At 41.6% G+C, this 10,862-nt stretch overlaps 1 protein-coding gene across 2 annotated transcripts; it reads left to right on the top strand.

Moving 5' to 3' along the window:
* Positions 1–655: 655 nt before the first annotated feature.
* On the top strand, positions 656–6,777 carry LOC121550061 (inositol monophosphatase 1). Of its 2 annotated transcripts, none has more exons than XM_041862171.1 (9): positions 656–753; positions 1,187–1,261; positions 2,316–2,449; positions 2,811–2,915; positions 3,214–3,259; positions 3,435–3,543; positions 3,961–4,069; positions 4,372–4,523; positions 6,244–6,777. In XM_041862171.1, exons 2-9 carry the CDS (start codon positions 1,199–1,201, stop codon positions 6,360–6,362), a joined length of 837 nt encoding a protein of 278 aa, XP_041718105.1. In that variant the 5' UTR covers positions 656–753; positions 1,187–1,198; the 3' UTR covers positions 6,363–6,777. The 2 variants fall into 2 exon arrangements, with proteins under 2 accessions (XP_041718105.1, XP_041718106.1); XM_041862172.1 differs by having other exon boundaries at positions 3,210–3,259; positions 3,439–3,543.
* Positions 6,778–10,862: the final 4,085 nt, after the last annotated feature.

The raw sequence follows: 10,862 nt of genomic DNA, 5'->3' as shown, positions 1-10,862 counted from the left end.
GTTAGGTTTAAAAGGACTTTGTGGCTGTGACAGCTAGTGACCACTGAGCAGAGCTGCCACCAGGGCAAGATTCATGTCAATAAATGCCAACATGCCTGGGGTGGAAAAATCCTCAGTAGGGTCTCTACTAACTTTTTGAGGGGGACTGTGTCACACAGCATGCTGCTGGCCCCTTTTCCACCCCTCCATAGCCCCCAATGCAATACACTGTAATACACTGTACATGGGATACATATTGGGTTGTAGAGAGACATTTTTTGTAACTGTGTCAGCTAAGTGGGATCGGGAAATACTCAGTAGGGTCTTTACTAACCAAATGTGTTAAGTTTTTGAGGGGGACTGTGTTACATGGCCTGCTGCTGGCTTTTCTCTGCCCCCTATCTGGTTAGTAGAGAGCCTACTGAGTATTTCCCATCCCACTAAGCTGATACAGGAAGTAAAGTAGTTTTTCTCTACATCCCAATATTCTCAACATACCAGTGTCAACATTGTATTTTTTTCATTTTTGGTTTAAAAAAAATCTTTAAACAAATCTTTAAATTCGTTTTCATCAATTACTAATTGCCTTTCTTGATGCCAAAATAAAAGTGGCCCTTGATTAAATTGCAATATCCTTTTAAACAGCGAATATTACAATGTGTTCAAATGTGGGCTTTTATTTTGAAGGTTTTGTCATTGCTATACGAAAAAGATGTCATAATTTGTGCTGCTGGCAGAATAGTAGTGCAGACATTAGAAAAGGGAAACAATACAGTAAGTATTCGGTTTTCAAACTGTCTTTGCTGGCAAATCGATTATTGTTACAATTTATAGGGTGGTTAGCTGGTCACTAGCTAGCTGTTGTGAATCCTTGCTGATTTTGCTAGTGATCAATGCCGGGAACACCTCATAGCCTGTCAGCTGGCTAGCTAACGTTAGCTAGGTTATGGCTAGCTAACGTTAGCTAGGTTACGTCTAAAATGTTCGACATTGATTATCTCCGTTTCTATTTAGCTAGAACAATTTGTGAACATCTTGCAAATTATTCTCCAGTGCTGGGTTTCCGAAAAGCATCGTAGCACTAAGAACATATTTTGTCCATTTAGTTTCAATGGAATGAATATGATTTTAGTGATAATATGCTTTTGGAAACCCAGCCCTGGTTTTTGTTTAATTCTCATGTGGGTGTTGTTACTTGTTTGTTTAGGTTGTTGTCATCATGGCAGACCCTTGGAAAGAATGCATGGACCACTGCCTTGAGGTGACCAAAGAGGCTGGGAAGGTGAGAAAACAGCATAATACCCTACTAGCTAGGTCACAGTGAATAATATTACGTTATGGCAGGGATCATCAACTAGATTCAGCCGCGGGCCGATTTTTTCTTGAGCGGATAGTCAGGGGGCCAGAACATACACTACCGGTCAAAAGTTTTAGAACACCTACTCATTCAAGGGTTTTTCTTTATTTTTACTATTTTCTACATTGTAGAATAATAGTGAAGACATCAAAACTATAAAATATACTGCAAACGTTGGTATGATGTTACTTAGAACCTTCCTTTTTATTCTTGTGCAGTGACACCATAGTCTGAATATTGATATTGGTCATTCCTATGTTGAGGACGTTACCTTTATCACTGTCTGGTTCATGTGGTAACCAAAAAATGGTTCATTTTCAATTAATTTGTGAATATTTCGAAAAACATAATTTCACTATGACGTTATGGGGTATTGTACGAAGGCAAGTGACCAAACAAAATCTCAGTTTAATCCATTTTAAATTCAGGCTGTAACACAACAAAATGTGAAAAAAGTAAAGGGGTGTGAATACTCTCTGAAGGCACTATTATGCGTAGGAATACTTTGGAACAGATGTCCTAAATTAAAAATCACTTGGAGCTGATTTGCTGATTTTTACGGTCTTCCTGTCCAACAATTTCATTTTTTCTCTCAACTTTTTTATTTTGCCCTGGGGGGCCAAATAAAATCGCCCGTGGGACGCCAGTTGGGGAACCCTGCCTTATGGTCTATCAATGCCTTGTAGTCTATCATAATGGGCTATCATACTCTCATCAGGGTGTTGTGTTTATATAAACCATTATAATGAAAACATTACAGTAATGAAACAATGATCTGTCTTCACCCAAGTGGGTGCAACAAATTGGTGGTGGAAGAGGTGAGTTTCCTGCCTTACTATATAAAGCGCTTTGAGCACTGTACTGTATGTAGATCCAAACAATTATTGTGATTATTATCATCCTTATTTAATCCGTCCTGAGACTAGCTGGCTGACATTCTCTCTCTCTCTCTCATGTCTCTCTCGTCTCTCTCTGTCAGATGATCCGAGAAGCGTTGCAGAAGGACATCTCAATCATGCAGAAGAGCTCTCCTGTGGACCTGGTCACTGAGACCGACCAGAAGGTGGAGCAGGTCATCATCTCCTCCATCAAGGAGAGGTTCCCCACACACAGGTACAGTAGCTCACTGCGGGGCCTCAAAGCCTGGACCACCACTCACCTTTATCATTTGCTGCTTTAGAGATAAATAGTATTTTTCTTTAGTGTTCCCAGCAGACTTGGATCAAATACGTAAGTAAAATGCTTGCGCTTGATTTAGCTTGCGTGGTATAATGGAACCCAATTCAATAGTCCCAAAAGTGCAAATTATGCCCACCTTGCATGCAGATCAAGCTAAATGAAGCACACGTCAATTATTTGAAAGTATTTGCATTTGATCCAGGTCTGGTTCCTAAGCTCCTGAAAGGTGCTGTACTGTGCTTCTGTTTCTGATATTCATTATCCACCATCTTCTCTTGAATTCTTCTTTCGACAGTTTTATAGGTGAAGAGTCTGTAGCCGCGGGAGCACCCAGCATCCTAACTGATAACCCCACCTGGATCATCGACCCCATTGATGGGACCACCAACTTTGTCCACAGGTGCTGCACGGTGTTACAGTTCTGTATTGCACACATGCCCCATCATATAGCCTAACATATGAAGAAAGCATCGAATGTCCTCATAACCAGAAAAGCTATAGCCTCCTACATCAATAGTATTTTTCTTTGCCATAGTTAGCTCCATATTAAAATAGCTATTTTTAACAAGATTTTTCCTGGAGTAACCTCAAGGGTTGGAGGAAAGGGTTTTAATAGAAATTGATTCTCATTTGCTTAGTTCCTCTAGGAATTCACTTATTTAATGCCTTAACACATTTTCTATTTTCTTTTAAGTCAGATTCCCCTTTGTGTCTGTGTCGATTGGCTTTGCTGTAAAGAAAGAGGTAAAGGTTTTCTGTGTTTGGCAACGTCATGAGATTTACAACACAGTAATAACTGAGTAGCAGGAATTCAGTAGGTTTTGTTGTCTTATTTCTGCAGTAGAAGTTTTGACTTTGTAGAAAATTCAACTTTGCATTTTAAGTCAAACTTCTCTCTTTGCAAATGTCTTTGACTCAGATAGAGTTTGGCATTGTCTACAGCTGCCAAGAGGACAAGATGTACACAGCACGGAAGGGGAAAGGGTCATTCTGTAACGGAGAACCCATCAAAGTGTCTGGGCAGGAAGGTATGTTGTACAGCCTTTGTCTGTCTGGCTGAGCCCATGTGTTGCAGTTGAGATAATATCCACTAGGTAGAGTCATTCACCAAACATCAGGGCCGGTATTCATAAAGCGTTCTAGAGTAGGAGTGTTGATCCAGGGTCTGGTCCCCCCCTGTCCATTTAATCGTCGTCATTATGATCTAAGAGGTTAGTTAAACTGATCCTAGATCATCACTGCTCTTAATTTGAGCGTTGTGCCTTCAAAATGGTCTGTCAGAACAGCTATTAGGAATCAATTGATCATGATAACATTAGGAAGATATACAGATTAATTGTATCTCATTTTGTTGTATAAGAATTAGTTTGGTTAGCATTATGCTAGTTTGTTGTGTATAATGGATTCAATGAGTGGTCATGACTCATGACACTCTCTCTGTGTAGACATCACCAAGTCCTTGGTCCTGACAGAGATGGGCTTTAAGAAAGATCCAGAGCACTTCAAAACCATGATGGGCAACATCGAGACAATCCTCACCATCCCTGTACACGGGTAAACATTACTTCCCACAGTCTCTGTTTAAACATCATCTCAATATTGTGAGCTTATAATGCATCAAACATCAACGAGGCCACAGAAAGAGAGCTGTTTAATATAATAATATATGCCATTTAGCAGGCGTTTTTATCCAAAGCGACTTACAGTAAGTAGTGCATCCATACAGTGGGAATCGAACGCACGACCATGGCATTGCAAGTGCCATGCTCTACCCACTGAGCCACACATTATGTTGTTTGATGACTTACAGTGGTTTAGATATGTATAAGGCTAACAGGCAAATGTTGCTAACGTAGCATCCGCTCGCCGGGGAGTGCGGCGGTCAACATGTGCCTGGTGGCGTGCGGAGCGGCTGATGCTTACTACCACATGGGAATCCACTGCTGGGATATGGCTGGAGGAGCTGCCATCATTAGAGAGGCTGGGGGTGTCATCATGGACATCTCAGGTGAATCACTGTGCACTGCAGCGATGCTATCTACATACACTACCAGTCAAAAGTTTGGACACATCTACTCATTCAAGTGTTTTCTTTATTTCTACAATTTTTTACATTGTAGAATAATAGTGAAGACATCAAAACTATGAAATAACACATATGGAATCATGTAGTAACCAAAAAAGTGTTAAACAAATGAAAATATATTTTATATTTGAGATTCTTCAAATAGCCACCCTTTGCCTTGATGACAGCTTTGCAAACTCTTGGCATTCTCTCAACCAGCATGCTTTTCCAACAGTCTTGAAGGAGTTCCCGCATATGCTGAGCTCTTGTTGGCTGCTTTTCCTTCACTCTGCGGTCCGACTCATCCAAAACCATCTCAATTGGGTTGAGGTCGGGGGATTGTGGAGGCCAGGTCATCTGATGCAACACTCCATCACTCTCCTTCTTGGTAAAATAGCCCTTACACAGCCTGGAGGTGTGTTGGGTCATTGTCCTGTTGAAAAACAAATGATAGTCCCACTAAGCCCAAACCAGATGGGATGGCGTATCGCTGCAGAATGCTGTGGTAGTCATGCTGGTGAATTCTAAATAAATCACAGACAGTGTCACCAGCAAAGCACCCACACGATAACACCTCCTCCTCCATGCTTTACAGTGGGAAGTACACATGCAGAGATCATCCGTTCACCCACACCACGTCTCACAAAGACATAGTGGTTGGAACCAAAAATCTCAAATTTGGACTCCAGACCAATGGACACATTTCCACCGGTCTAATGTCCATTGCTCGTGTTTCTTGGCCCAAGCAAGTCTCTTCTTATTATTGGTGTCATTTAGTAGTGGTTTCTTTGCAGCAATTCGACCATGAAGGCCTGATCAACACAGTTAACTCTGAACAGTTGATGTTGAGATGTGTCTGTTACTTGAACTCTGTGAAGCATTTATTTGGGCTGCATTTTCTGAGGCTGGTAACTCTAATGAACTTATCCTCTGCAGCAGAGGTAACTCTGGGTCTTCCATTCCTGTGTCGGTCCTCATGAGAGCCAGTTTCATCATAGCGCTTGATGGTTTTTGCGACTGCACTTGAAGAAACTTTCAAAGTTCTTCAAATGTTCCGTATTGACTGACCTTCATGTCTTTATGATGGACTGTCGTTTCTCTTTGCTTATTTGAGCGGTTCTTGCCATAATACGGACTTGGTCTTTTACTAAATAGGGCTATCTTCTGTAACTTTTAAGATGGCATACCTGTTAATTGAAATGCATTCCAGGTGACTTCCTCATTAAGCTGGTGGAGAGAATGCAAAGAATGTGCAAAGCTGTCATCAAGGCAAGGGTGGCTATTTGAAGAATCTAAAATATATTTGGATTTGTTTAACACTTTTTTGGTTACTACATGATTCCATATGTGTTATTTGATAGTTTTGATGTCTTCACTATTATTCTACAATGTAGAAAATAGTCAAAATAAAGAAAAACCCTTGAATGAGTAGGTGTGTCCAAACCTTTGACTGGTACTGTAGTTGTAACCAGGAAGTGGCGGGCTTCTGAAGAAGTGGTGTGCATTGTAGATGGTACATGATCAAGGCCTCCAGGTCATGAGTAAATCATTTTATTGATCTTAGGAATTATATTTCACCATCTTAAAGTTCTCAATGAGGTTAAAATGAGTAACACTGGGTACTTGCTATAACATGGGTCTATTTTATTGTTGTCCTACCCAGGAGGTCCGTTTGACCTGATGTCCAGGAGGCTGATCATTGCCAGCAGCAGAACCATCGCAGAGCGCCTCTCCCAGGTGATCAAAGAATTCCCCGTAGGAAGGGACGACACCGAGGTCTAGAGTACCATCACACGCACACACAGATGGACAGACGGACGGCTGCAGATGCATGCACACACAGCCGGAAGCACGTGCACACACACACACACATACACACGTTTAGATAAGGCAGGTCGGGATCCTCTCTGCGTCTTAACTGTTAAACTGGTGGTATTAACCTTTCTCTGAATGCACCTCAGTGGATTTGCGAAAACCTATCAATGAAGACCAACTTTATTAATTTAATTTACTGTTAGCCACTCAAAGGCTTTGACTTGCATCTCATTTTATTTGGGCATTTAAGTGAGAACAAGATTAGGAAATGTGGTCATTGTAGACCAAGCCATTTTCTGTCTCAATGATACACTACATGGCCAAAGGGATGTGGACAACACTTCAAATTAGTGGATTCGGCTATTTCAGCCACACTCGTTGCTGACAGGTGTTTAAAATCAAGCACACAGCCACGCAATCTCCATAGAGAAACATTGGCAGTAGAATGGCCTTACTGAAGATCTGTGACTTTCAACGTGGCACTGTCATAGGATGCCATCTTTCCAAGAAGTTAGTTTGTAAAAATTCTGCCCTGCTAGAGCTGCCCCGGTCAACTGTAAGTGCTGTTATTGTGAAGTGGAAACGTCTAGGAGCATCAACGGCTCAGCCGCGAAGTGGTAGGCCACACAAGCTCACAGAACGGGACCGCCGAGTGCTGAAGCGCGTAGCTCGCCAAAATAATCTGTCCTCGGTTGCAACACTCACTACCGAGTTCCAAACTGCCTCTGGAAGCAACGTCAGCACAATAACTGTTCGTTGGGAGCTTCATGACATGGGTTTCCGTGGCCGAGCAGCCGCACACAAGCCTAAGATCACCATGCGCAATGCCAAGTGTCGGCTGGAGTGGTGTAAAGCTCGCCACCATTGGACTCTGGAGTAGTGGAAACGCGTTCTCTGGAGTGATGAATCATGCTTCACCATCTGGCAGTCCGATGGACGAATCTGGGTTTGGCAGATGCCAGGAGAACGCTACCTGCCCCAATGCATAGTGCCACTGTAAATAATGGTCTGGGGCTGTTTTTCATGGTTCGGGCTAAGCCCCTTAGTTCCAGTGAAGGGAAATCTTAATGCTACAGCATACAATGACTTTCTAGACGATTCTGTGCTTCCTGTTTCAGCATGACAATGCCCCTGTGCACAAAGTGGGGTCCATACAGAAATGGTTTGTCGAGATCAGTGTGGAAGAACTTGACCTGCCTGCACAGAGCCCTGACCTCAACCCCATTGAACACCTTTGGGATTAATTGGAACGCCGACTGCGAGCCAGGCCTAATCGCCCAACATCAGTGCCCGACCTCACTAATGCTCTTGTGGCTGAATGGAAGCATGTCCCTGCAGTAATGTTCCAACATCTAGTGGAAAGCCTTCCCAGAAGAGTGGAGGATGTTATAGCATCAAAGGGGGGACCAACTCCATATTAATGCCCATGACTTTGGAATGAGATGTTCAACATATGTCCACATACTTTTGGTCATGTGGTGTAAGTTGCATAATTTAAGTAACCTCATCAGTATATAGCTTCCTTGACTGTTTTAGAATCTTGAGTTACAAAGACATCTATTGACTTTTCACAAAATATATAGGAATATCTGTATTTATTTAGATTTGAATTGTAATTCATTGTTTTCCTACTCTATTACAGTACTAAATACTGTATATGTTATGTGTTGTGAGGTATATTTATTTATTGCAAGTATAGGTATAAATGTTTTACTTTGAACTCCCGAGTGGCGCAGTGGTCTAAGGCACTGCATCGCAGTGCTAGCTGTGCCACTAGAGATCCTGGTTCAGCTGGCCGCGACCGGGAGACCCATGGGCGGCGCACAATTGGTCCAGCGTCGTCCAAGGTAGGGGAGGGTTTGGCCGGCAGGGATGTGGGTTCGTTTCCCACGGGGGGGGCAGTATGACAAAAACAAACACGTATGCATTCACTAACTGTAAGTCGCTCTGGATAAGAGCGTCTGCTAAATGACTAAAATGTAAATGTAAATGTAAACACAAGCTTTCGCAATAACTTTTTACCCCCATTTATTATTTAACCAACCTCTTATATTTGGAGTGACCATACATTGAAGCCTCACTCCCAGAGAACATACCATGTTGGTTTGCTACCTGACGTTAACTTATAAGCCATAAAGAGTATTGCAGATATCTTACTATGAGCGTAGCTTTGTATGGTTTAATGACAAAATAAAGACATGTTTTGAGAAGTAATGTTTTCTTAGGATGTGTGAAGAGGGAAGTCATTGCTATACTAATAATGATATTGCCACACATTTCTTCATGAATAACTGATGTGTATAGATTTATTTATTTTGTGCCTTATATAGTAGCTGTTGTCTGTGATAACTGTGAGGTGGAAAAAATATCTTCACATCACATAATCAGTCATTTAAAAGAAGCCAATGCCCAAACAGGAAAGTCACAAGAGACGAGAATCTGTAGCCATGGTTAGTTATCACAGGGGAAGGCTAAGAACCACGTTGTCTGCCAGAACTGTCGCCTGTGACTTTATAGCTAAAACCAATTAGTTTTACAGCCAACCTGAGGATAGAACGTTTCAAAGGTCTTGATAATAAGCTCTTTGAAGTAGGTTTACATTTAATTATTTTGGAATGTTTTATCAAGTGTCAATACATTATTTTATAAAGACCATTAATATCACTAACAGTAGGTGTGAATATTATATCTTCTTTGTGCATGGCAGAAAGGAGAGATGGGCATGTGTGTTTTGACATGCAGGCATTTGAGTTATGCAAGGTGTGGCAACGCTGTGTGTCTGAACCAGTCTAAACATGGGCCCTACTAAATGTTCTCTAAAAATAAGTACATTTATGTTCAGAATTAGAATTTGAACAGTTTACATTTAGCTTCATTTAGGCCTAGTAGGGTTTTTACTTGACACAAGCTATAGGCTATAATCTCTAGTCTATTCAACAACGAATACACCAAGCATTTCAAACCTCAAGAGCTTCATCAGCTATTTTCACAAGTTTGGGTTTTACTAAACATCCAGGTATTCCATTTTGTGATCCCCTCTCTTACTAATACAAAAAAATATACACTGAGTATACCAAACATTAGGAACACGTTCCTAATATTGAGTTGCACCCCCCTCCCCCCCTTTTGCCCTCAGAACAGCCTCAATTAGTCGGGGCATGGACTCTACAAGGTGTCGAAAGCGTTCCACAGGGATGCTGGCCCATGTTGACTCCAATGCTTCCCACAGTTGTGTCAAGTTGGCTGGATGTCCTTTGGGTGGTGGACCATTCTTGATACACACAGGAAACTGTTGAGCGTGAAAAACCAAGCAGCGTTGCAGTTCTTGACACAAACCGGTGCGCCTGGCACCTACTACCATACCCCGTTTAAAGGCACTTAAATATTTTGTATTGTCCATTCACCCTCTGAATGGCACACATACTAAATCCATGTCTCAAGGCTTAAATATCCTTCTTTAACCTGTCTCCTCCCTTTCATCTACACGGATTGAAGAGGATTTAATTAGTGACATCAATAAGGGATCACCTGGATTCACCTCGTCAGTCTATGTCATGGAAAAAGTTTTGTATACTCAGTGTATATGTATATACCATAGTAATACATACCATAATTGTAAAGCTTGCAACGCCAGGGTTGTGGGTTCGTTTCCAACGGGGGGCCAGTATGAAAAATGTATGCACTCTAACTGTAAGTCACTCTGGATAAGAGCATCTGCTAAATTACTAAAATGTAAAAATGTGATGTAGATTGCTTATTTACTTTAAAGGGGAAATCTGGAGTTCAGCCTTCCACATTTTTGTTTACAAACAAAGGAGTAAACCAAGGTTACAGTGGGGAAAAAAAGTATTTAGTCAGCCACCAATTGTGCATGTTCTCCCACTTAAAAAGATGAGAGAGGCCTGTAATTTTCATCATAGGTACACGTCAACTATGACAAACAAAATGAGGAAAAAAATTCCAGAAAATCACATTGTAGGATTTTTTATGAATTTATTTGCAAATTATGGTGGAAAATAAGTATTTGGTCAATAACAAAAGTTTCTCAATACTTTGTTATATACCCTTTGTAGGCAATGACACAGGTCAAACGTTTTCTGTAAGTCTTCACAAGGTTTTCACACACTGTTGCTGATATTTTGGCCCATTCCTCCATGCAGATCTCCTCTAGAGCAGTGATGTTTTGGGGCTGTCGCTGGGCAACACGGACTTTCAACTCCCTCCAAAGATTTTCTATGGGGTTGAGATCTGGAGACTGGCTAGGCCACTCCAGGACCTTGAAATGCTTCTTACGAAGCCACTCCTTCGTTGCCCGGGCGGTGTGTTTGGGATCATTGTCATGCTGAAAGACCCAGCCACGTTTCATCTTCAATGCCCTTGCTGATGGAAGGAGGTTTTCACTAAAAATCTAACGATACATGGCCCCATTCATTCTTTCCTTTACACGGATCAGTCGTCCTGGTCCCT

This window comes from Coregonus clupeaformis, chromosome 34, assembly GCF_020615455.1.
Source record: "Coregonus clupeaformis isolate EN_2021a chromosome 34, ASM2061545v1, whole genome shotgun sequence".
NCBI classification, from domain to species: domain Eukaryota; kingdom Metazoa; phylum Chordata; class Actinopteri; order Salmoniformes; family Salmonidae; genus Coregonus; species Coregonus clupeaformis.
The sequence above is the reverse complement of the archived record's forward strand: the minus strand, read 5'-3'. Positions and strand labels throughout refer to the sequence as shown.